The sequence below is a fragment of the Vulpes vulpes genome, chromosome 2 (assembly GCF_048418805.1).
Source record: "Vulpes vulpes isolate BD-2025 chromosome 2, VulVul3, whole genome shotgun sequence".
Classification (NCBI taxonomy): Eukaryota; Metazoa; Chordata; class Mammalia; order Carnivora; family Canidae; genus Vulpes; species Vulpes vulpes.
The window spans coordinates 55,283,293-55,309,157 of record NC_132781.1 but is presented as its reverse complement, the minus strand read 5'-3'; the positions used below and the strand labels follow the sequence as shown (position 1 = coordinate 55,309,157).

Below are 25,865 nucleotides of genomic sequence, written 5' to 3'. Positions count from 1 at the left end.
AAAAACCATTGAAAGCCAGTGGTGAATAGGAGGGGCCGGCAGAGGAGGGTTTAGAATGAGCACAAGCTGTGAAATCTTGGCCCTAGGCGTGACACAAATAAATAGTCGGTTAAAACCAGCCAGCCACAGCACCCACCTCATTCATCTGTTGGCCTCCCCCCCCCCCCCCCTTATCGCTTTTGGTTATTACTGCAGGCTGAGTCTGAATCCATATGATGTTAGAATGGAAAAGTTTTCCAAGGTTTGTCCAGTTCAGTCTCCCCACTTGGCAGCCCAGAGAGGCTAAAACGACTTGTCCAGGGACCTGCAGACTCACTAGGGGGAGTAAGGTAAGGTCCCTGGAGCACCCCTTAGCGATGCATTTGTGGACACGGCTGTCCTTTTTTTCATCACATCAGAGGTGTGTTCTTTTGCTAGAGTCTTTTCTAAAAGATTAAAATCTGTGTAAGAAGTAAAGATGGCATCTAATAAATCTATAGCTAAAAAGATAGAAACCATGATGCTTACACGGAATTCTCAAGGCTGTCCTTCGCACCCCAATGGGAGCTCTGGTGCATGTTTGCTGAAGGCAGTGTGGTTGGGTGGGTTTCACACAGGCTCTTCCCTGCAGTCCGCTCAGTACAGAGCAAGCAGCTGGGGAAAATGATTTTTTGCACTGTTCATTTGATTTCAGTTTTAGACTGTAATCCTGAAATCAGTATTCTTTTTTTTTTTTTTAAGATTTTATTTATTTACTCATGAGACAAACACAGAGAGAGAGGCAGAGACATGGGCTGAGGGAGAAGCAGGCTCTGTGTGGGACTCGATCCCAGACCCCGGGATCACACCCTGAGCTAAAGGCTCAACCACTGAGCCACCCAGGTGCCCCCTGAGATCAACACTTAGTGTTGCTTTAATAATAAATCTGCTGGTTTCCCTTTTTGAGGTGGAGAAGGGAAAGTGTGAATAAGGATAAGTTGGCTGCAGAATTAGGCTCAATGTATGACAGTGGGTGTGGCTCCCACTGAGCCAGTTTTGGATTGGTTGAGAAATTTCTGATCATTTTAACTGATGGAGTTTTTTTTTTTTTTTTTAAGATTTTATTTATTTATTCATAGAGACAGAGAGAGAGAGGCAGAGACACAGGCAGAGGGAGGAGCAGGCATCACACAGAGCTTGACCTGGGACTCGATCCAGGGTCTCCAGGATCACTCCCTGGGCTGCAGGCGGCGCTAAACCGCTGGGCCACTGGGGCTGCCCTGATGGAGTTTTTACCTGCTGGCCTCAATACCTCATTCTCCCCTCCCCCTTAACATTTGGCAAACATCTGATTTGAAGGAGAATCCTGCTCTTCTAAGAGCACACACATAAAATCATGCATGTTTCTACATGGCATAGTGCTTAATTTACGTGTCACATCTCAAAATCTTACACATCCCAATTCTAAATTGGGTTAATTTTGTAGGCCCCTAACTTTCTTTTAGAGAAAAGGAAAAGACATCTTAGTAGGCATTGACCTTGAACCTTGGTGGGGACTGGCTGTTCACCAGGAGTAGACAGAAGCCCTCCCAAGAGTTTTCTCCAAAGTGCACTTCTCTTTCCCACAGTCAAAGGAGTTTCCTTCAGGGACTTTTTGCCAAAGCTAGATTTTTTTTAGTTCTATATCCTAAAATGGAAATAAACTAGGGGATTTCACCTTCTTCATTGCAGAATCGTCATCTTCGATGCCTTGGTTTCATTGGTGCCAACTGGTGTGCCTCGCTTTGTCTCCTCGCCTCCATATAACCTACTTGGCCCTCATTTCAGACCAAATCAGTGTGGCTTTCTGTCAAAGTCTGGCTTAATTTTTCAGTTAAAAAAAAAAAGCGTTGGGGCGCTTGGGTGGCTTCGTGGGCTAAGCATCCAACTCTTGGTTTCAGCTTTGCTCTTTTTTTTTTTTTTTTTAAGATTTTATTCATTCATTCATGAGAGACAGAGAGAGAGAGAGAGAGAGAGAGAGAGGCAGAGACACAGGCAGAGGGAGAAGCAGGCTCCATGCAGGGAGCCCGACGTGGACTCGATCCCAGGTCTCCAGGATCACACCCCGGGCTGCAGGCGGCGCTAAACCGCTGCACCACCGGGGCTGCCCTTGGTTTCAGCTTTGGCTCAGGTCATGATCTCAGGGCTGTGGGATCGAGTCCTGCAGTGGGCTCTGTGCTCAGCTTGGAATCCACTTGAGGTTCCCTTTCTCTCTCTCAATCTCATAAGTAAATAAAATCTAAAAAAAGTGTTAATAGTCTTCCCTCTGACTACAGCTCTTCTAAATGGTAATAATTCTCAGATAGGTCATAGGTAGTTAAACTGGTAGACATGAGACATGAAACATTGCCTTGGAGTCAGTCATGGGAAATCTCTCTCCCGTGTTATGAGACTCCTCAGGAATCTCCAGTTTTCCTTTTGTTGGCTGCTCCAGGGCTTTTGCACCCCGGGCAATTCCTCAGGAGAATTTGGAATGGGCTCCTGCTGGGCAGCCATTCCATTAGAGTCTTGTTTTCTCTGTGAAGTACAGGAGATCCTGTTTTATCCAGCAAGTCTGTTTCCTGGCTTCTTGCGAGAGTGGGTAACTTCTGGTGGTTAGCCTTGTTAACCAGGTTCTGTTGATGCATACAAGCAACAGCTACTGGAGGGTTACACTTGCCAGCCTGGTGTCTGGCTACCAGCGGCCTCTTATACCCAAGGAAGTAGAGTTATATTATAGGAATTGCTTGTAACCCAAAAGAAGTTTAATGGTTCTCCAGAAAACCACTGGTTTCAGTAATGATGTGATATAAGAAAAAGAGAGGTACTGCATTAACCCACAAGGGAATCAAAGATACAAAAGAAGGTGCTTCAAAATAACAATATTGGCAAAGAATGAACAAGTTTTCACTGATCTGGGTCTTCAGTGCAGATTTTAAGATAAGGCTTGGTCACTCCCTTGCCTCGATTATTTCCTTTCTTCTGCTCAGTCTGGGTTTACATTGTTCTTTTTTATTTTCTTGAAGGGGAAGGGGAAGTTGAGGGCATTGCTTCGAGGCCTTTTTTTTTTCTAATATGGGTTTTCCCTGCTAAGTATTGCTTTGGCTGTGTCCCACAACTTCTCATGTGTTCTGCTTTCACACCATTCAAAATACTTCTCTAATTTCTCTTTTGATTTCTTCTTTGACACGTGGATCACTTAGAGTTGGGTTATTTAGTTTCCAAACATATAGGTATTTTCCAGGTATCTTTCTATCATTGATTTCTAATTTAATTGCATTGTGGTCAAAGAACGTACTCTGTACAAGTTGAATCCTTTTAAATTTAGTGAGACTGGTTTTGTGAGCCAGAATCTGTTCTGTCTGTACTTGGAAAGAATACGTATTCTAGTCTTAATGTAGAGAGTGCTTTAGAAGTGCCAGTTAGGTCAAGGTGGTTGATAATGTTGCCCAAGTCTTCCTGTGTCCTTATTGGTTTTCTGTCTTCTTGTTCTACCAGTTATTCAAAGAAGGATGTTAAGATCTCTGACTATAATTTTGTCTCCTTTTCCATGCAGTTTTGTTGGTTTTGCTTCATGTATTTTTGAGGCTCTATAATGTGGTACAAGAACATGTGTTTCTTATAGGTAACATAGGCTAGATCTTGCCTGTTTAATTCAATCTAACATTCTCTACCTTTTAAATGGGATGTTTAGACCACCTGTACCTACTGTTACTGATATGGTTTGGTTTGAATCTACCATCTTGCTATTTTTTTTTTTTTTTTTTTTTTTTTTTACTATTTGTCTTCTGTGTGTGTGTCTATTCTTCCCTTTCTGCCTTCTTTTGGGTCAATTGAGTATGATCTGTGATTCCATTTTGTCTCTTTTGTTGGCTTATGAGCCAACTCTCTCTCTTATGGTAGCTTTAGAGATTATAATATACATGCAACTTTAATCACAGCCTACTTTAACTGGTACTATATTAAATAGTTTAAGAATCTTAGTATACAGTTGACCCCTGAACAACATGAGCTTGAATTGTGCAGATCCACTTCTCTATGTGGATTTCTTGGGGAAAAAAAATACAGGGGTGCCTGGGTGGCCCAGTTGGTTAAGCGTCTTTTTTTTGGTTCAGGTCACGATCTAGGTCCTGGGATCAAACCCCACATCGGGCTCCCTGCTCTGCAAGGAGTTTGCTTCTCCTTCTCTCTGCTCATGCTCTCTCTCTCTCTCTGTCTCTCTCAAATAAATAAAATCATTTATTTATTTAAGATTTTATTTATTTATTTATGAGAGACACACAGAGAGAGTCAAAGATATAGGCAGAGGGAGAAGCAGGCTCCCCACTGGGAGCCTGATGCAGGTCTCGATCCCAGGACCCTGGAATCACAACCTGAGCCAAAAGCAGATGAACATAGAAAATATATGTTAATCGACTATTGATGTTATCATTAAGGCTCTGGTCAACAGTAGGCTATTAAGTTTTGAGAGAATCAAAAGTGGATTTTTGACTGTTCAGGGGTTGATGCCTCAACCTTCTGCATTGTTTAAGGACCAACTGTACTTTTGTTTCTATTCTCCCAGCTTTTTTTTTTTTTTTTTCTCCCAGCTTTTGTACTGTGGTTCTCATACATTTTTATTTCTACATATGTCATAAACCCACAATACATTGGTTTACTTTCACTTTGATACTATCTTTTAAGGACGCCTGGGTGACTCAGTGGGTTAAGCGTCTCCCTTTGGCTCAGATTATGGTCCTGGGGTCCTGGGATCAAAGAGATTTAAATAACAAAGAAAGAGTCCTTTATATTTTCCTACACAGTTACCATTTCTGGTGCTTATCATTCCTTTGTATAAATCTAGATTTTCCTTCTACTTGAATAACTCCTTTAACATGTCATGTAATGCAAATCTACTGGTGATAAATTCTTTCAGCTTTCATAACCCTGAAAGTTTTTATTTTTCCTTCCTTGTGGAAGGTGTTTTTCTAAGTTAACAGTTTCTGATGGTAAGTCCCCCGTCATTCTTATCTTTGTTCCACTGTATGTTTGGGTCTTTTTTCTCTATCTGATTTTAAGATATTCCACTTTATCACTGGTTTTCAGAAATTTAATTTGATAGGTTTGAGTGTAGTTTGTTTTATATTTCTTATGTTGAGGGTTTGTTAAGTTTCTTGGATCTGTAGATTTGTAGTATTCAATGAATTTGTTGGGAGTAGAAATCTAGCCATTATTTCTTTAAATGTTTTTTCTGTCCCTACCCTCATGAACTCCAGTTCATGTTAACATGTTAGTGGTTGTCCCACCCAGGTGGCCTGCTGAGCCACCCAAGCCTCCCTCTGGGTCAGTTTCAACTGATTTCTCATTATGGGTCATTTCCTGCTTCTTTACATTCCTGTTTTTTTTTTTTTAATTGGATTTTATCTTGCTGGGTGCTAGATATTCTCATATTCCTACAAATATTCTTTTTATTTTTTATTTAAGAGAGGGAGAGCAATCATGAAGAGAAAGAGAGTGCACATGTGTATAAACACCAGCAGAGGGAGAGGGAGAAGCAGATACCCCACTGATCTGGGAGCTAGACACGGACATGGGGCTCCATCCCAGGACCCTGGGATCATGACCTGAGCCGAAGGCAGGTGCTTAACTGACTGAGCCACTCAGGCACTCCTCCTATGAATACTCTTGAGCTTTATTTTTTTTTTTAATTTTTATTTATTTATGATAGTCACAGAGAGAGAGAGAGAGGCAGAGACACAGGCAGAGGGAGAAGCAGGCTCCATGCAGGGAGCCCGACGTGGGATTCGATCCCGGGTCTCCAGGATCGCGCCCTGGGCCAAAGGCAGGCACCAAACCGCTGCGCCACCCAGGGATCCCTATTCTTGAGCTTTTATTCTAGGATGCAGTTATTTGGAAACTATTTGACCCTACAGAGCTTGCTGTTTAATGTTTAAAGCTTTATTCTTGGGTTGCCTGGATGGCTCACCTGTTGAGCGTCTGCCTTTGGCTCAGGGAGTGATCCTGGAGTCCCGGGATCGAGTCCCACATCGGGCTCCCTGCATGGAACCTGCTTCTCCCTCTGCCTGTGTCTCTGCCTCTCTCTGTATGTGTCTCTCATGAATAAATAAATAAAATCTTTAAAAAATAATAAAAATAAACTTAAAGCTTTATTCTTGGTGCCAGAATAACATTTAGCCTAGGGCCACTTTTGCCCCACTACTAGGCAAAGTACTCTGCATACCCTTCCTGAACCTCCCTATTTTTTTATTATTATTTTTTTAAGGTTTTATTTATTCATGAGAGACACACAGAGAGAGGCAGAGACACAGGCAGAGGGAGAAGCAGACTCCCTACAAGGAGCCTGATTTGGGACTCAATCTCAGGATCCTATAATCACGACCTGAGCCAAAGGCAGATGCTCAACCACTGAGCCACCCAGGCAGGCATCCCTGAACCTCCCTATATTATGAGGTTTTCCACTCTGGCTGGTGGGAACAGGATGCCTTTGATGGTTCTTTTCCCACCCTCAGGCAGTTTCCTTGTATGAATGCATCATGACTCTAGGGGGCCCTCAGCAGCTCCCCAGAGCTTGCTATCTATGCAGTTCCTTCCTCCCTGATATTTGTTCCTCCGCTGGCTCCCTGGCCTCCCTGATCCTCCAGATCCCTGCCTTCAGCATGGGGAGACTGCTGGGCTCTGCCTGGGTACCCACTTCCTAGACTGTAGCCTGGAAACTCCAGCCAGGAATCTGGGGCGGTTGCAGGGCTTGTCTTATTTGCATGGATCTCTCAGGAGTCACTGTATTTTGTTGCTTATGGGCTAAAAGGTGAATCAGTCCCTATTATTCCATCTTGGCTCGAAACCCCTGAGTTTTTACTCAGTTCTGTGGAATGGAAGAGTCCATTAAATGAAATGCTAGAAATCTACTACATTAGAGATTTCTCTTGTGTTTGCAGATGGGAGTCCAAAACACTGCCATGTGCAATTCACCAGACCTTCGGTACCTAAAAACAAGACCCATCTTCAAAGGATTACTTGTGTAGGATTTTGGACTCTGGGCTGACTCTTCTTTGCTATTAAAACTACTGAATTGCATGAACTCACAGTCATTTTCTAGATAATGATAATGAAATAGCTGGTATGGGGGTGCCTGGTTGGCTCAGTTGGTAGAGCATGTGACTCTTGATCTCTGGGTTGTGAGTTCGAGCCCCATTTGGGTATAGAGATTACTTAAAATGTTTTATTTTTTTATTTTTATTTTTTAAAAAGATTTTTATTTATTTATTTATTCATTTGAGACACAGAGAGGGAGAGACAGAGACAGAGGCAGAGATACAGGCAGAGGGAGAAGCAGGCTCCATGCCAGAGCCTGATGTGGGACTCGATCTGGGGTCTCTAGGATCAGGCCCTGGGCTGAAGGTGGCGCTAAACCACTGAGCCATCTGGGCTGCCCACTTAAAATGTTTTTTTTTTTTTTTTTAATTTTTTTATTTATTTGTTTATTTTAATTTATGATAGTCACACACACACAGAGAGAGAGGCAGAGACATAGGCAGAGGGAAAAGCAGGCTCCATGCACCGGGAGCCCGACGTGGGATTCGATCCCGGGTCTCCAGGATCGCGCCCTGGGCCAAAGGCAGGCGCCAAACCGCTGCGCCACCCAGGGATCCCCACTTAAAATGTTTTAAAAAATAAAATAGCTGGCATGTACTGGTTTTTTAAAAAGATTTATTTATTTATTTATTCATTTATTCATTTATTTATTTATTTATTTTAGGGAGGGGAGGGGCAGAGGGAGAGGGTCTTCCAGCAGACTCCCCACTGAACATGGAACCATGTTTGATCCCACAACCCATGAGACCATGATCTGAGCCAAAACCACAAGTCAGACACTCAACTGACTGAGCCACCCCAGAGCCCCTAGTATGTACTGTTGTAAGAGCTTTATGTATCTTATCTAATTTAGTTTTTAACCAATGCTATGAAGTAACAATACAGTTCTTTTACTATGCCCATTTTGCACATACAGATACTAAAGTACAGAGAACTAAAGTAACTGCCCAAGATCATTCACACTACCAGTAAGGGATGGCCAGGATTTAAACCTGGGATCTTTTAAGTAATTGTATGTATGTACATATGTATGCTTACCTGGTCATACATGGCGTATGATTCAGTTTCACAAGATCTAAGGCTATGCATTGAAAAGAAATCTACCTGCCTTTCTCCCCTCAAGCCCCCAAGTGCCCTAAACCATCTCTTCAATTTTTAGTGTGTCTTTCCAGAGTTACTTGTCATATGTACACTGAAATGTAATGGCAGTATATCATCTCTTTTCTTCTGTATCTTGCTTTTCTCATTTCAAAAGATACTTTCAGGGACGCCTGGGTGGCTCAGCAGTTGAGCGTCTGCTTTTGGCTCGGGGCATGATCCCACGGACCTGGGACATTAGGTTCCCTGCATGGAGCCTGCTTCTCTCTCTGCCTGTGTCTCTGCGTCTCTCTGTGTCTCTCATGAATAAATAAATAAAATTTTAAAATAAAATAAAAATAAAAAGATACCTTCAAGTCATTCCTAACAGTAGGTAGAGACACCTTTTTTTTTTTTTTTTAATATTTATTTATTTATTCAGAGAGAGAGGCAGAGACACAGGCAGAGGGAGAAGCAGGCTCCATGCAGGAAGCCAGACGTGGGACTCGATCCCGGGTCTCTAGGATCACACCCCAGGCTGTAGGAGGTGCTAAGCCGCTGCGCCACTGGGGCTGCCCATACCTTATTCTTTTTTAACAGTTCTGTAGGGTTCCATGTATGGGTGTGCCAGAATCTTACCTGCTCCTCTTGTAAAGGACTTGAAGTTGCTTCCAGACTTGGCACTATTATAAACAGGGCTGCTTGATAAAATACAATATCCTTGTATTTTATCACATATGTATCGTAAAAATGTATATGTGATTTCCCACAAGAGCAAATATATCTGCAGGATATATTGCTAAAAGTGGAATTGCTGTGTCAATGGGTTTGTGCTTTTAAAATGTAACAAAAAAATCAGACTGACATACTCTTTTGGAGAGGTTGTACAGATTTGTACTCTTGCTATGAGAGTGTGAGGGTACATGTTTCCCTCCACTCTCTAACACAGTTTGTGAAACTTGTCTCATACTTGTGATTTGGTTTTTTTGGGTTTTTTTTAAGATTTTATTTATTTATTCATGAGAGACACACAGAGAGAGAGAGGCAGAGACACAGGCAGAGGGAGAAGCAGGCTCCATGCCGGGAGCCCGATGTGGGACTCGATCCCAGGTCTCCAGGATCACGCCCTGGGCCAAAGGCAGACGCTCAATCACTGAGCCACCCAGGCATCCCTCATACTTGTGTTTTTATTTTATTTTATTATTATCATTTTTTTATTACGATTTATTTATTTAGCTGAGCAAGGAGCCTGTTGCTGGGCCCTATCTCATGACTCTGAGATCACCGTGAATATGGAAACCAAGAGTCAGACGCTCAACCGACTATGCCACCCAGGTGCCCCCCATATTTGTGTTTTTAAAATAATGATTGTGAACACCATATCAAACGGTGACTTTTGGAAGGATATTGGTCACTGCAGCTAGCAAATTAAGAAACATAACCAAAGATTATTTCCCTTTTATTCATGATCATAGACTCAATCCCAGTCTGCAGACTTCATCTGTGCTGGTTGTGGGTATTACCGGTAGAAACATGAGTGACTTGGTTCCTGTCCCCAAGCAGCTCATGGTGTAGAGGAAGACTCGGGGAGAGTAAGTGCAGGTATGGCGGGTATTGTTTTCCGCTCTGTTGGAGAGAATGGGATAACAGAGCAAAGAAAAATGTTGCTAGATGTGTTAGGAAGTGTTGCCAGGGCCGTCGATCATGTTAACCTTGATGGTGAATGTCGTCCCGGAAACGAGCAGGCGGGGAGAAGGAAGTTGGGGTCCTGCGGGCGGGCACCAGCGCAGGGAGGACTCTGCGAGGTGGGAGGCTCGCTTGGAGCCTGGAGCTCGCCATCAGCACCTCCCTGCAGAGCTGCCGGCCGCATGCATGCAGGGAATCGGCCGCCTGTGATTGGAGAGGCGCTGCCGGTTGGGATAATGAACTGGGTAGTGTCGGCAGAGGTGATTGGCCGCGCCCTGCTGCAGTGAGAATGCGGTAGGGGTACTCTGGTCCTCGCTAGTGTGATGATCATTAGTGGAGCGAGGACTGCTGAATATTTGGGAGCTCCAAGTTGCTTCTGCCGCCAGGAGAGATCAGCCGGGGTATTGCTTTTTCCTTTTTGAAAAAAGCCACACAATTGATCACCGTCCACCTGCAAAAGTGAGTTTTTATTGAAGAAGCTCCAGCTGCTCTCATTGCCAGCAACCCAGCGGCGGCGCTGAGAGGGAGCTACTTCTCTGGTCAGGCAGGACAGCAGTGCTAGCAAATTTGAAAAAGCAGGAAACAGCCACTGCATGCAGAGCATCCAGCCTTACAACTCCCCAGGCTAGTCTTTCAAGCAACCGTGTAGCCAGAGATCCTTGGTATTGTGGTCACATCCCTCCTCAAAAGTGAACAGTCACCGTCCGCGACATTGAGAGGAAGCCGTGATGTTGCAGATGCTGTGGCATTTTCTGTCTAGCTTTCTCCCTAGGGCTGGGTGCCAAGGCTCCAGAGAGGGGAAGGATAATGAAGTCACAGGCACCCTGGCTCCAGCTCGGGGAGACCAGATGTCAAGCTTTTTGGGGAAACAGGACGGAAAGGCTGAGGCCACGGAAAAGAGACCCACCATTTTGCTGGTGGTCGGACCTGCAGAGCATTTTCCTAAGGTAATGGCAACCTCAAGAAGACCTCCTACTCTAGGGGCTGGTCTAGGATCGGTTTCCTGGAAAAAAGCTGGAGTGTGGGGAGGAAGCAAGGACTTAGAAATCAATCAGTTTGGTATTGGAGGCTGGGGAGAATATTAGACAATGAAGAAGCTCAAGTCTTCAGTCTAGAATCTTCCTGTGGCCACAGTAAGAGCTTTATCAGCCTGCCATGACTGCTTCAGTGTGGCGATTTGGGGAAGGAAGGTTGAAGGTTGAAGGCAATAGAGGATTTACCTTAGGATTTTTCGGTTTGGCCCCAGAAAGCCATTTGAAAGGAAGAGACAAACTATTACAGTGTGTCTTATGTCTTAGCCTGTCTGAACAATGCAGGGAGGATCTTCAAAGTTGAACCCAACTGCCTGGAGCTGGGGAGGGCCAGCCTGTCCTGCATCCCTAAGGTCAAGACCCCTTGCCTTGGGTCTGCAAGGAAGGGAGTGGGAGGAGGAGTCGGAGGAAAGGCTGGAATCTCAAGGTACTGAGGCCAGTGCCCCTCGAGGGTCTGCGGGTCTGCTGAGTGCCAGAGCCTTCCATTCATCTCATGCTCTGAGTGTGGGTTATCTCAGATCATCTTCACGAAAGCCAAGGTAAGTGGTAGCACCCCCATTTCATGGATGAGGGAACAGGTGCAGAAAGGTTGAGTCATTTGCCCAGGATTAAACAGTTACGGGGAGTAGAGATGAGATTTCACCTGAATCTGTGTGGAACTTTGGCCCTGTACTTGGCCTCACTACCCTTAAGAAAGCAATTTTAATATACGGTCGTGTTCTCAGGATTAGAACAGAAAGTGCAGTTCGCCTGGGATTTCTGCTGCCAGCACTAGGGGCAACCTTGCTGACCTCTTGAGTTTCGGTTATTTTGAATCTGTTCTCATTTGTCATGATAAAAATCAACTAGAAGAGGGAAAGAGGTTCTGCCCCATGTCTGGCACATTGTAGATTACCCCAGAAATGTTGCTTGAATTGAATTGCTACATCAAAGAATTCAGTGTTCCATTTTCCTTGGCTGAGTGGGAGGTACTTTTGATGCCAACAGCTTCTGTGGGCATTTAGGCGTGAGCTTGGCAGAGAAGCCTCAGTTCCCCTGGGCTTGTCCTGGTCGGCAAGGATCTCAGAGTCTGTGTTCGCCTGAGGTGTGCTTCGAGCCCTGTCACTTTCTATCTTTCTGTCATCTTGGGGTGAGCTCAGAAATGGCAATGGCACTCTCCTTTGTGAGCTTTTTTATTTCCAGATCTGCTGGCCTTACGGGCAAGGGATCAAGGGATTGGCTGGCTGGCTCCCTTTTAAATTCACCTGCTTTGGATTTTAATCATTAAACTGCACCATTTGGGAATCCCTGGGTGGCTCAGGGGTTTAGCACCTGCCTTCGGCCCAGGGCGTGGTCCTGGTGTCCCGGGATCGAGTCCCACATCAGGCTCCCTGTGTGGAGCCTGCTTCTCCCTCTGCCTATGCCTCTTTCTGTGTCTCTCATGAATAAATAAAAATTAAAAATAAATAAATAAACTGAACCATTTTCCAAACTCATCCCGTCACCTCTTGCCAGCCTTCCTCCCCCCCTACTCCTCCCCAGGGTCCTCCCCAGGGTGTCCTGGTATCAGGACTTCATGTTCTGAACAGCTTCACTCCTGGCCTGCCAGTCAGGGCCATGGGGCTGAGACGGAGACCCAGACCTTTCACTAACCCACTCTCCCCAAGAAAGAGAGATGTGGATCAGCTGGCAGGGGGTGGGGGTGGGGACAGCCCCAGGAGAGAGACAGATCAGCCTCTTTGGTTTGAAGCAAGAGAACAAGCACACCTGGGCAGTGTGGACTCTTTAAAAGCCGACAAACTGGGACCTGGGAATAGCAGGACCATTTCTGTGTCTCAACTGACAGTTGGAAGAGCATGTTTCTACAGAGCGTGGCCTCGCCCACCAGCTCCAGTGACTCCGAAAGGTGGGGTCTGGGATTTGTGATCACTGGCTGAGGGGACCTGGCCTCGCTGACTGTCTCCCTGAAAAGACTGCGGAAACCTTATAGACACGTGCCCCCTGGTCCTTAGCTCCTCAGTTCCCCAGCTGCACTACTTTGTTTTGTTCTCACTTCCTCCGTTGAAATATGTCTGCCAGGGAGTCAGGTTCCTGCAGGCTTTTTTATTCTAGGAACTGTTCCAGTTCTCCCCTTTATCTTTGTCTTACAGTTAATCTGCAGTTGGAGAAGAAAGCCATTAGTGTGGAGTGGGAGGTGCCCTCAGCAGCATTCAAGCTTGCAAATCCCAAGGGGCCGTCTTCTCAGAAGCTCAGAGAATTTTGCTCATTGTGTGTCTAATTACCAAGTGTAGGCAGGTTTCATTGGAAACCTGCTACACTGGGCTGTCATGGCAACCTGATCATCAAATGACACTCTGGCCACAGCAGCAAATGAGGTTCAAGAGCCGTATGGGTGGGTGCGGCTAGAAGAGCCGGATGCTGGCAGGGCTTCTTCGCATATTAATATTTTTGGCTTGGTCTGAGTCATTGCAGAGGAGGGGGGTGATACCTTATGACCTAATGCTACAGTCCCGAAGGTACTCTACCTGCCCTGTTCTTACTCAAGGTATTCAGCACTTAACAGGAAGTGCCTGTCCTAGGGCATGAACCAGAGTGGTAGAACCAGGGACAACTTGTGGTATTGGCAGATTCGAGGGGGACAAGATGCTGAGATGCTCAGGAGAGGAACTTCTACATTACGGATGAAATGGAACCTGATAACCATTAGATCCTCAGGGATCTGGAGTTGCTGTCATTGGTTTTGTGTGCTAGTTGTTACAGGAATGGACATCAGAAGAGACCAGCGAAAGTAGATCTGGGTCACAAAATCAGAATAAGTAAAAAGAGCAGAAAAGAATGGTACACAACAGGACGAGAGGGACAACAAGTGACACCATGCACTGGTGTGAATCGTGAGGAACTGAACACAACCTTGATTTAATCTTTCCTATTTTATTTCTCCTATGCGCGTTCAGAAGCTGTAACCCATATCAGCTTTTGTGTCGTTTCTTAGCTAAGCCTAAGCCTGAACTTGCTCGGGTCACACCTTTCCCACACACCTGCCACCTTTTAATATGAAGTATGGCTTACTGTAATTCTCAGTATCAGGCGTATGGGCTTTTTTGGAAACTGAATTCTAAAATATTTTTGGCAGTGTCAGGTTTGGGTGCCGTCTTACGTGGATGTAACAAGAGCTGGGTCTTGGGTGAGGCTCAGCCCTGCTGCAAACAGGCTCTGGGCTTGGGCAAACCAGGTCACCTCTCCTAAGTCCTTTTGCTCATCTCAGAGATTAAGGGGCAACCCCAGGAGCCCCTGCGTGCCCCGCTGTCTATAACCCCAGGGATACAGCACTTACCATGGATCCCAGGTGCCTAGAGATTGGTTCACTTGGGCAGAATTTCCAGTTTCTGTTTGAAAGTGGAATTCTGCATGACCTATGAGACTCAGGAGGAGTGGTTTAAATAAATAAGCAAATAGCAATTCACATTTGCCCAATGAAGACATTCTGTTGGATTCCATCACAGTTGCACAATAAAAATAAGTTTGAACCTTTAGAATTAACGTTGGAATGGAATTAACGTTAGCATTGTAAAATAACATTTGATTAAGCACATGCAGAGCTTGTCAGAGGACATTTCCTGACCCCATGATGCCATTGGTCTGTGGAGTAATGAGCTTTGTTATAATTAGGATTTCACCTTGTTTTTTTGTTTTTTTTTTTTTCCTGGAAAACAGTTGCTCTTATCTGATAATACTTTATAAAGTTTTCCCCAAAGTATAGAATATAGGTTTTACTTTTATTTGTTATTATCTACTCTTCTTACATTTGTTCTATAAATGGGTCAGAAAACTCAATAGTACACAAAGAAAAATTCAGTGGTACAGTTACCATAATTATTTGAAAAATAGTTTATTAGGAAATGAACATCTCCAAGTTGAACAACTTATTTTTTTCAGTCAAAATATTTGTCCTATTGTATTGGAATGAATGCAGTCATCACTGAAATGAGATATTTCAACATCTCTAACTTATTTTTGTTTCAGAGGCAAACATGAATAATTTAACAAAGGAAGATCACCATTTCAAAATTTAGCTAGGTACTCTCTCTACCCAACATGTGGCTCGAACTAACGACCCCAAGATCAAGAGTCTCATGCTCTACCCACTGAGCCAGCCAGGTGCCCTTATAAATGTGAACCTCCTTTAAAATAAAAATAGTACGTGATCCTCTTGAGGTGGATAAAATACCCTGACAACTGCAGACGCTCAGGAGAACACACTTTAAGTCTTCATCAAGAGTGGTCATGTTTGTTTCCTGGATCTTGAAGGGCTGCCACTGGCTTCACTCATTCAGAAGCTGTTTGTATCAGCACCCTCCATGACCCAAGTCAAGATACAAAGTTTCAAAGCCAATAGCCTCTGCCTTCAAGAACCCCAGTAACAGAGATAAGTTATATACGAAAATACCCCTGAACCAGAAATTCTGGATGGGGCAGTTGAAGAGATAGATGAGTGTCATGGACTTGGGTGGAGGCTGAGCAGAAATCTGGATAATCCAAGCTGCCTCTAGATTCCTCATCGAATCCTCCCCAGTGTAGTCCAAGACCTGTCTTTATAGACTCATCATCACATCTATTTTATTTTTTTTATTTTATTTTTTATTTTAAGATTTTATTTATCCATTCATGAGAGACAGCGAGAGAGAGAGAGGCACAGAGACATAGGCAGAGGGAGAAGCAGGCTCCATGTAGGGAGCCTGACGTGGGACTTGATCCGAGGTCTCCAGGATCACGCCCTGGGCTGAAGGTGGCGCTAAACCACTGAGCCACTGGGGCTGCCCATCACATCTCTTTTAATTTTTTTTTTTTTTTAAGACTTTACTTATTTATTCATAGAGATACACACACAGAGAGAGGAGAGGGAGGCAGAGACACAGGCAGAGGGAGAAACAGGCACCATGCAGAGTGCCTGACATGGGACTTGATCCAGGGTCTCCAGGATCATGCCTTGGGCTGCAGGCGGCACTAAACCGCTGTGCCACCAGGGCTGCCCCATCACATCTCTTTTAGAAGGGCTGAAATGTCATGTAAGTTATTAAAATGTTTCATAATACTGTATGTAAGCATCAACATCTCATTTTATATTTTTAAAGTTTTATTTATTTAATCTTTACACCCAACATGGGGCTCGAACTCACAATCCCGAGATCAAGTCACCTACTCTTCCGACTGAGCCAGCCAGGCGCCCCAACATCTTATTTTAAAATCATTTTTTCTAGTTTTTAACAAAAAAGCTCTTTAGTGAATTACAAAATTCCTTTTACTTTGGTTATTTCCAAATTATAACCATCCATTTTTATCCATCCCAGTAGTGAGATTTAGTCTATATTAGGAAGTGGTACACTATATAGAAGGAACATCTTTGTGACGCAGTCTGCCTCCGCAGCATGAATCTCTTGACACTTTTTGTGGGCAAGAGGTGACGTGGAGATGGTAGGCTGGCCAGGAGAGGATCACCTTTATTTAGTTATTTTTTAAATATTTTATTTATTCATGAGAGGCAGAGACACAGGCAGAGAGAGAAAGACGCAGGCTTCATGCAGGGAACCCGATGTGGGACTCAATCCCGGAGACCCGGGATCATGCCCTGAGCCAACTGCTGAGTCTCCCAGGTGTCCCAGGATCACCTTTAAATGAGGACCCAGGGCAGCCCGGGTGGGTCAGTGGTTTAGCGCTACCTTCAGCCCAGGATCCGGTCCCACATCGGGCTCCCTGCATGGAGCCTGCTGCTCCCTCTGCCTGTGTCTCTGCCTCTCTCTCCCCTCTACCTCTCTCTCTCTCTCTCTCTCTCTCTCTCTGTCTGTCATGAATAAATACATAAAATCTTTAAAAAAATAAATGAGGACCCAATCCTGAATTTCCAGGACCTGAGATTTTCTCTCATCCTCACTTAAAAGGGGTGTTCTGGAGCTGTGTTGCCCAGTAGAACTTCCTGTGTGATGGAAATGCTCAGAGTCCATGTGGCTATGGAGTACCTGAAACGTGGTCACACAACTCAGGAACTGAATTTTTAATTTCATTTCATTTTAATTCAAAATTTAAAACTGCTTGATTAACACAGACCTAGGCCAGAAAGCTAGGACTATACCGAACTTTCAGGTGTTCTGAGAGTGGGCTCTGAAGGCTGTCTGGAGTCTTCTGTGAGGGCCTGGCTGACCCCATCTCCTCGGGAGGCCCTCAGCACAACCACCTTTAGCGAGGGTCCTTGCAGGACCCTCACGGGAAACCCCAGGGGAATGGGTTTCTGCTGAAGTGCTCACATCACGGAATGGCCCAAAGAAGGCCACTGGAGCCAGCTGGAAGGCGGCTGGCCCAGGCAGTCAGAGTCCAGGGCTCAGTCAGTTCAGGGGCAACTCCCCTGCGGATGAATGAGCCCGCCTTGGGGCTACTTCCAGGAAGGCTGGGCACCCGGCTCCCCAGCTTCTACCCTCACAGCTAAACTGGGCCCCTCTCCAGCGAGCATCGACTCAGTCTGTACATCCATTATTTTTCTGCTGGGAATGATTTACTAAGGGGAGAAAACCACGGCGTGACGCGTTTGGGGACCTTGTGGAAAAATATGCTGAGGAGTATTTGTTCATCTGGAGGGGTTGGCAACGAAGGGTGAAAGTTCGATCTCTCGGCCTGCTTCCGAAGAGTTAACTCGGGGCGCGGGTGACGTCAGCCCTGATCTTTACACCCCTCCGCTGGCGCTGGAGGTGGGGGCCGTGCTCATTGGCTGTGGGCAGGACTTCCCCTGGGCCGGCTTTTCGCAATTAAGTAAAAGGGCAGGGCCGGAGCAGCCAATGACAGCTGCGCCCCGGCTTATCTGAAGCGAGTGTGCGCCCGGGCAGCATTCCCTGGCTCCCCGGCGGCGGCTGCGCGCCGAATCCCGAATCCCGAATCCCGAATCCCGGTCAGCATGCTCTGCCTCTGCCTCTACGTGCCGCTCATCGGGGAGACCCAGAGCGAGTTCCAGTACTTCGAGTCCAAGGGGCTTCCCGCCGAGCTGAAGTCCATCTTCAAACTCAGCGTCTTCATCCCCTCCCAGGAGTTCTCCACCTACCGCCAGTGGAAGCAGGTCTGGAGCGGCGGAGCCGCGGCGGGGAGCCCGGGGCGGGGAGCCGGGTCGGGCCGGCTGAGCAAATGCCTGAGTGGTGGTAGGGGTGCGCATGCGCGAACTGTGTCGTCGTCGTGTCCCCCGCCACAGGGCAAGAATGACGGAAATGTGCGAGTTCTTTCCCCAGCTGTCATGTGGCTGTAGCCGGGAAAGGGTTATGTCATGTCACGGGAATGACTGGCTTTCTTATGACTTCCAAGGAAGGAAGGCTGGAATTACAGGGAAGGTACCTGTGGGAGATGGAAAGGAGTTCTTTTGCTGGGAGCCGGGGATGGGGTGGAGTGGTGGGAGTTCCAGAGAAGTACAGGGCTGCTGTGGGACCATTTCTCAGAGCTGGGGGAGGGAGAGGCAGAGAAGCTCCTGTTGGAGGCCAGGAGTTGGAACTGGAGCTGCAGAGGCTGGAGCTGGCCTGGCTGTGCCTTGGGGAGGGGAACCTTCCTAGCTTCCCTTGGGAGCAGAGAGGCAGCAGAAATCACATTTTAATGATGGGGAAATGGCTCCAGAGCCTGTGAGGGACTCCTTGCCTCCTAAAAGGGCCTCCTCTGACTTCTCTGTTAATCAGATTTCATGCTGTCCTCCGGTGCTCATGATGGCAGTGGGGGTTAGATGGTGTGCCAGGGATGGTGATTAGCGTATCCTAGGAAGAAGACAGAAAGTAGATCTAGTGGTTCTGAGGTAGAAGCAAGGTCTTTGAGAATATCTTGAAATCAGCTGCAATGAACACATCCTTGGGTTTTCTATATTACAAGACACCCACCCCACTAAGGCACGTGGATTGTGTTGGTGGCAGAGCAGCTTGGATACCAAAAAGCTCAATGCCTAGCATTCGCCTCCTAGATTCTATTTCCACTCCTGCTATAAATCTAGAATAATAACCCTATATGTAATTTGTACCATTCTTGGCTGAGAGCACAAATGTCTGCAGGAAGTTAACTCCAGATAACAGATAAAATATGTGCCAGCTTATCTCACATTCCAGCCACACCCCTGGCGTTGTTCTTTGGATCATATTAAGTGACATGGTGTCTGTCCAGGCCTCCTCCTTGCACCCTTAGTGGCTGAGCAGTCACAAAGGGCCATCAGGTGGTTCAGAGAGTAACCATGATTGTAGTCATTGGAGAGTACCAGCCAGCCAGTGGTCCATCAATTTCCAAACCCTCTGGCTCAGAGACTTTTAAAGCCATCCTGGTTTGTGACTAGTGAACGTGGTTCTCACTGAGAGAATTGGGCAATGCAGGAAGACTATCCCCATTTTCCTTAGGAGAGTCTCCGTCCAGATTTTGGGGTGTTGTTGGGTTGCAGTGACTCATGTGTGTCACCCACCTTCTTGAGATTAACTTTTAGGGTGGCAGCAGGATATCCAGGGAGGTACAGTCTGACAGGCCCAGCTTGAATCCTACCCACAACTTCCCTAGCTGTGCAACCTTGGATGAATTACTTAACTTCTCTGAGCTTGTTTCCTTCTCTGTACAAATGGGGGAAATAACAGTACCTGCCTCCTAGAGCTGCTTGAGAGGATTCAGCAGGTTACCAGAGGTAAAGCTTTTAGCAGGCCCTGTGGCACAGGCCAAGGGCTGCTCCCTCCTTATAGGGAGAATTTCCAGGGCTGAGAGTGTAAAACTGCGGCTGCTGAACAAAGCTCACTTTTGAGGACAGGCACAGAGTTCTCTTCAAGGGGTCTCTTCAAGCCTTCTTGGGTCAGGACTGCTAAGAAGAGCTGTCCTGCTTTTCAGTGCCTGGTTGAGTGGGCTGAGGTTGGCGATGTCATCTGGTTCCCTAGGAGTCAGAGGCCAGCAGTGCCATCAAGCCCATGTCCATGCCCAAGAATAGTCCCCCTTGGCTCTTACCAGGGTTCTCTGGCAGTGTTTCTGCCTTGCAGGCATTGGCAGGAGCTAGCTCTGCCCCCATACCTTTTTACCCTGGTCACCCATTGGTTCTTGGGCCGGTGCCACTTCTAGGGATAAAAAGAGCAAGATACAGCATTCCTCATGGAATCTGGACCGTCCAAGGCCGTCCCCACATTTGGGCAGAGAGCATACGGGCTGAGGCCTGGTGCCAGGGACAGTGCTGCAGGGGAGCCACACAACTGACCTTGGTTGTGCAAGCTAGTCTTCAGGATACTTGGAATGAGAAAGTGCCAAGCTGGCCAGCACTGGTTTCTATCTGAAGGGCTCCTCCTGGGGGTGCCTTTCTCCTCTTTGCTTGTGAGGGAAGCAAGGTGGGCTCTCACTTGGGTTCTGGATGGCCTTCGGGGATCCAAGTGGTAGCTTTGGGAATAGAGCAGAGCAAGCCTCTCAGGTCCTCAGAGCCACCTCGGTCCTTGGGTTAGCACAGTTGTGTCCTGGGGAACGAGGCACCATGAGGGACAAGGAAAAGCTGGGGTACATGCTAAAGGAAGAAACCTCAATTTCTGTTTTATAGAAAATCGTGCAAGCTGGAGACAAAGACCTCGATGGGCAGCTCGACTTTGAAGAGTTTGTCCATTATCTACAAGATCACGAGAAGAAGCTGAGGCTGGTATTCAAGAGTTTGGACAAGAAGAATGATGGTAAGTGTTCCCTCCAGAGTCCACGGCCACCCGGGTCTCAGACCTCTCATGGGCCTGGCCCCTGGATGAAGCCTTTGTTGTTACAGGACGAATCGATGCTCAGGAGATCATGCAGTCCCTGCGGGACCTAGGAGTAAAGATATCCGAACAGCAGGCGGAAAAGATTCTCAAGAGGTGAGAGCCTAGTCAGCTTCTGTTTTTGGTTTAACAAACATGTGATGAAAGAGAGTTTCTTGGACCAAACTCTGTGGTGCCCTTCACTGTATTGACCCAGTTTCTCTGAACTTTGGCTTCAGGTGGTTTGACGTGATGGAAAGGTAGCCCATCCCCAAGAGCAGCCGCTCCCCAGCTTCCAGGCCAGGGTCACAAATCGCCTGGAAGCATGCCCACTCACCAGTGACCCGTGAAGAGAAGAGACTAGTTGGGGAGATTTCAAGAGGGTGAAAGGCCAGCAAGGAGCACTCTCTCTGCCTAGTGGGGAAGGGGCTCCAGGGGCAGCACCCCATTTAGGGTGGGCTTCCTGAGAATACTGACCTTCCTCCACCCTGTAATCAGATGTGCTGCCTGGAGACAGCTCATGGGGGAGCCCTGGTCCCAGGGGAGAACATAGTGTCCCCACCAGGAAATCATGCAGATTGGCCTTAGGAGCGGCTTCTTCTCTCACGTGCACCTTTCCAGATCCCCGGGGCATCCCCGGGCATCATGCTGTGGTTGTGTGCCTGCTTCACTAACATCTGCTCAGAGCACTTATCTGTGTTTCTCCTCTCTCCTCTGCATCCTCCTTTGTCTGTCTGTCAGAATACGAACGGGCCACTTCTGGGGCCCTGTCACCTAGTAAGTATCCGTGTCACCCCGGTGACTCCCTCCCTTCTGTGCCTGATCTGAGTGGGGTTCTTGTGGGCCATTAAATTCCCGTTTTTGTGCAAAGTAGAGCCACCTCACCTCTTCACTGGGACAGAGACACCGCCCATGGTCTCCTCGTTGGCCCAGCGCCTGCCCTTAGCTTGCTGGGAGGGGGGGTGTGCAGCTGACCCACCGGCCTGTCTTCCCCCCCGGGCAACCAACCATATGTTTGCCTTACAGCATGGATAAGAATGGCACAATGACTATTGACTGGAATGAATGGAGAGACTACCACCTCCTCCATCCTGTGGAAAACATCCCTGAGATCATCCTGTACTGGAAGCATTCCACGGTGAGTCCTGTGCCCTGGGACACGAAGGCAGGTCCGGTCCTGCGGCATCCGTGGAGATGCACGTAGGGTTTTCAGCTTGCCTCCTTCAACAAAAGGCTGTCCACAACTCCACCAGCCCCGCAGAGCCCTCCACATGTACCCACCACCACCGCAATCCCACACACCAGCCAACCTGAGCAGCCTAACCATTTCCCAGATGCAGGCCTCCATCTGCCAAGGATGCCCTCCCGCTGCCTGTTCTTCAGGTCTACTCCAAACACCCCTGCCCCAATCTTGCTTGTTCTCCCAAAGCCCGTGTGCGCCCTGGGCAGCAGGGTCACTCCACAGACAGCAAATAGTAGAGCCATTAAGTTTCTTCCCCCACCACCCCATTTTGTGTGTCCTTTCTGTCAAAAGGAAATGTCCCTGTGGTCCTGTACATGCTGCCTTTTCACCCCTGTCAGTGCTGCTGTTCAGAAAGACACATCCGGGGATCCCTGGGTGGCTCAGTGGTTTGGCGCCTGCCTTTGGCCCAGGGCGCGATCCTGGGGTCCCGGCATGGAGCTTGCTTTTCCCTCCTCCGGTGTCTCTGCCCCCCTCTCTCTCTCTCTATATATATATATATGACTATCATAAATAAATAAATCTTTAAAAAAAAACAAAACAAAAACAGAAAGACACATCCACACCTCCCTGGTCATGGCCATGTTGACTCCCCACCTCTGAGCCCCTTCATTCGGGGTACACCCACCCTATTTGCAATCTTAGCCACCCCAGACTCTCCACTCTGGGAGGGGAGGCCAGGGGCGTGCCTCTGGTCTGTCTCCCACCGTGCCCAGGGCAGGGCCTACCCTCAGGGCACGCCTGGTTCTCCAGCTAGCTGAAATCCAGCACGGTGCCCCACGCTTTGGAGCAGAGCTGGCTGTGGCCAGGCGAAATGCTGCCCAGGAGAGCGGCTGTTACATAGGCATCACAGCGCTCTGATATTTGCCGAGGCCTTGTGCAATGTTCTGCCAGCGTGATCTGGTTACACATTGGGTTTCAGAATCTTTACCCCTGACTTGACCCTTGCAGTACAGGCGGTCTGGTGATCCTCAACTGAAATGCCTTTGTAAGCCGTTCTTGCAGGAGCCGTGGGCAGGTATCTGCAAGGCCATCCAAATGGTTGTATAACCACTTTCTTCTCTCCCTAGGCTTTCAGATTCTCTCCCTGGGCCTCTTCAGGGCTTAGACAGGGACCAGAGCTATGCCACCTTCACAGATAAACGAGAAGGGGCATGCCAGTCTCCTTCCCCTGGGCCTTCTTACACCGTATGGCCCCTGGGGCCTGGCCATTCTAGATGGTGGAAGGTTATGAACTGAGCTGTCTGCCAGCAGCTTGGCTGCAAACGTCAGGAGCCTGTTTGTTTTATCTTTGCTGGTCTTCCTTTGCAGATCTTTGATGTGGGTGAGAATCTGACAGTCCCTGATGAATTCACAGTGGAGGAGAGGCAGACCGGGATGTGGTGGAGACACCTCGTGGCTGGAGGCGGGGCGGGGGCTGTATCCAGAACTTGCACGGCGCCCTTGGACAGGCTCAAGGTGCTCATGCAGGTATGTAGGGAAACAGGCCTCAGACCACTGGCTTTCCACCCCAGGGGTCCTCAGTAGGTTGATCTCCTCCTCCTGTGTCTTGTGCTCTCTGGGCTCATACTTTTCTAACCCCAGTGAATTAGATTGGAATCATTGTTCAGACAAGGGCAACATAAGATCCAGGTCTGGGGTACCTTTGCACAGAGCTTATTTCATTTTATCCGGGGCACAAAAGCCAGGGGTCACATTAAAGGGCTGAAGTGTGGACAGGTAAAGCCAGTGAGAACCAGGTATGGCAGGAACCTGTTGCCTTGGGTACATCTTGTGCAGGCACATGGGATAAGTGCGAGCAGACCCCCACCTGGCCCAGACACCTTTACTTTGGCCAGACGCCCAACTCCACGTCCACAGGGCAGAGATAAGCTAGGTGCACGTCAGGGACAGGCTTGCGAAATTGGCCTACACAAGGATGCCCTGTCGGACTTCAGTGTTGCCTGAACATGGCTGGTCACACACACACGCCTCTTGGCATAGGTGCTAGCGTTGTGTTTCGAGCTCATCCTCTTGTGATGAGCACTGGGTGTTATGTGTAAGTGATGAATTGCTGAGTTCTACTCCAGAAACCAAGTTCGCATTATGTGGTAACTACCTAAAATTTTTTTTGAGAAGAAAAGAAAAAAAAGTGACATCCTTTCCTCCCCGCCTTGCCCTCCTGAGCTGGCATTGGTGGGAAGCCTGTTAAATGAGCTCCCTTCTCATGCAGAAGTGGAGAGGCAGCGTAATGGTTTGGAGAGAAGAGCTTTAGAACCTGACTAGGTCCCACCCCACAGCTGTGTGACCTTGGGCAAGTCACTTCAATGCCAGGATTTCCATTCCTCTGCAGAAACCAAGAGGCTTGAACAAATTGCTTCATCAGTTTGTTTTTCCTAACTGAATTCCCAGGAATGCTGGAGAGATGAAAAGTTGTCCATGGATGGACTCACAGTACCTGGGATGTGCCTTAAATTGATCCAGCAGAGGTGGGGGCAGTGTGCAGTCTTCCATGGGCCATGGTTTTATGATTATCAGAGCTGATTATGGCTTCCCGAGAGCCCAATATATAATACTGTGCACTTTTTTTTAAAGATTTTATTTATTTATTTATTCATGAGATACACAGAGAGAGGGAGAGAGAGGCAGAGACACAGGCAGAGGGAGAAGCAGGCTCCATGCAGGGAGCCCAACGTGGGACTTGATCCCGGGACTCCAGGATCACACGCTGGGCCGAAGGCAGGCGCTAAACCGCTGAGCCACCCAGGGATCCCCAATACTGTGCACTTTTGTACGTGTCTGAAACTCCATAGTTAAAGGCTCAGTTGAACAAATTTTTTTTTAAAGTAGTGGTCGTGGAGGTGATTGGCACGCGGCAGGTGCCATGAAGAACCCGGGTAGCCATGGTTAATTCTCCCAGTGCCCAGTTACCCTTTAGGACACCAAGAGGAGAGAGCTGCCTGCTGACCTTGTTGTGTTGGCCTGTAGTAGAGGCTCTCTGTGCCCTGATGGCATCCCTCTGGCTGCAGGATTTTCTGACTGCTTGTCCTTCCCTCCTTAGGTCCACGCCTCCCGCAGCAACAACATGTGCATTGTGGGCGGGTTCACCCAGATGATTCGAGAAGGCGGGGCCAAATCTCTCTGGCGGGGCAATGGCATCAACGTCCTCAAAATTGCCCCTGAATCAGCCATCAAATTCATGGCCTACGAGCAGGTAAGGACCCAGCTTCCCAGGGAGAGTCATCAGTCGTTAGCTGCTTCCTGAGCCTCCCTGCCCTGCTGATGCCCTGGAACGTGGAGCCAGTCACTGTACTGAGGGGTCAGCAGGGTGAGGCAGGAAGCTGGGACAAGCCCCCAGTCTGCTGCCAGCTCCACTGTGGGCCAGTTACTTCTATTTTTGGGCAGTGACGGGTGTTCCAGAGGCACCAGGTTTTGGCTCTGGGAGGAACGGTGGAGCAGGAGCAGCTGTGCTGGTCTCTGGGCTATATCGGTTCATGTGCTCTCTGTTCTAGATCAAGCGTCTTGTGGGGAGTGACCAGGAGACTCTGAGGATTCACGAGAGACTTGTGGCAGGGTCCCTGGCTGGGGCCATCGCCCAGAGTAGCATCTACCCAATGGAGGTGAGGGCCCCCTCGGTCCTAGAGTGGTCAGTGCCCTTGGGGCTGAGGGTGGGGAGTGGACCATGCTCACACTACCATCACTCTTTCGGGTCCTCCAGGTTCTGAAGACCCGAATGGCCCTGCGCAAGACAGGCCAGTACTCGGGCATGCTGGACTGTGCCAGGAAGATCCTAGCCAGAGAGGGAATGGCCGCCTTCTACAAAGGCTACGTTCCAAACATGCTGGGGATCATCCCCTACGCTGGGATAGACCTAGCCGTCTATGAGGTGAGGCTCTGGTGGCTCAGGCCCCTTGACCCAGCAGCAGAGACCCAGAAACTCCTCCTAGTCAGGCCCCCCCACCTGCTCTCACCTCCTGATAGACATGGGGCATGGCTGCAGCAGGGAACAGTGTCTCCTTCCAGACTCCTCTGTTGATTGCAGGGGTCTCCTGTCACATTCCC

General features: G+C 47.8%; 1 protein-coding gene across 8 annotated transcripts in view; it reads left to right on the top strand.

The window, feature by feature from the left end:
• SLC25A25 (solute carrier family 25 member 25) overlaps window positions 1-25,865 on the top strand; it is a 35,952-nt gene that overhangs the window by 7,357 nt on the left and 2,730 nt on the right. The window contains exons 1-9 of one of the 8 annotated variants that reach the window (XM_026009385.2): window positions 9,910-10,778; window positions 20,401-20,527; window positions 20,614-20,701; window positions 21,326-21,361; window positions 21,611-21,722; window positions 23,136-23,294; window positions 24,865-25,017; window positions 25,316-25,423; window positions 25,522-25,689. In XM_026009385.2, coding sequence (XP_025865170.1) covers window positions 10,560-10,778; window positions 20,401-20,527; window positions 20,614-20,701; window positions 21,326-21,361; window positions 21,611-21,722; window positions 23,136-23,294; window positions 24,865-25,017; window positions 25,316-25,423; window positions 25,522-25,689 — 1,170 coding nt within the window. In that variant the 5' untranslated portion in view covers window positions 9,910-10,559. Of the gene's footprint in view, window positions 1-9,892; window positions 10,779-17,209; window positions 17,941-17,962; window positions 18,206-20,400; window positions 20,528-20,613; window positions 20,702-21,325; window positions 21,362-21,610; window positions 21,723-23,135; window positions 23,295-24,864; window positions 25,018-25,315; window positions 25,424-25,521; window positions 25,690-25,865 lie in introns of those variants that run through there. The other 7 variants (XM_026009387.2, XM_072748517.1, XM_026009383.2 and 4 more) reach the window with 7 other exon arrangements.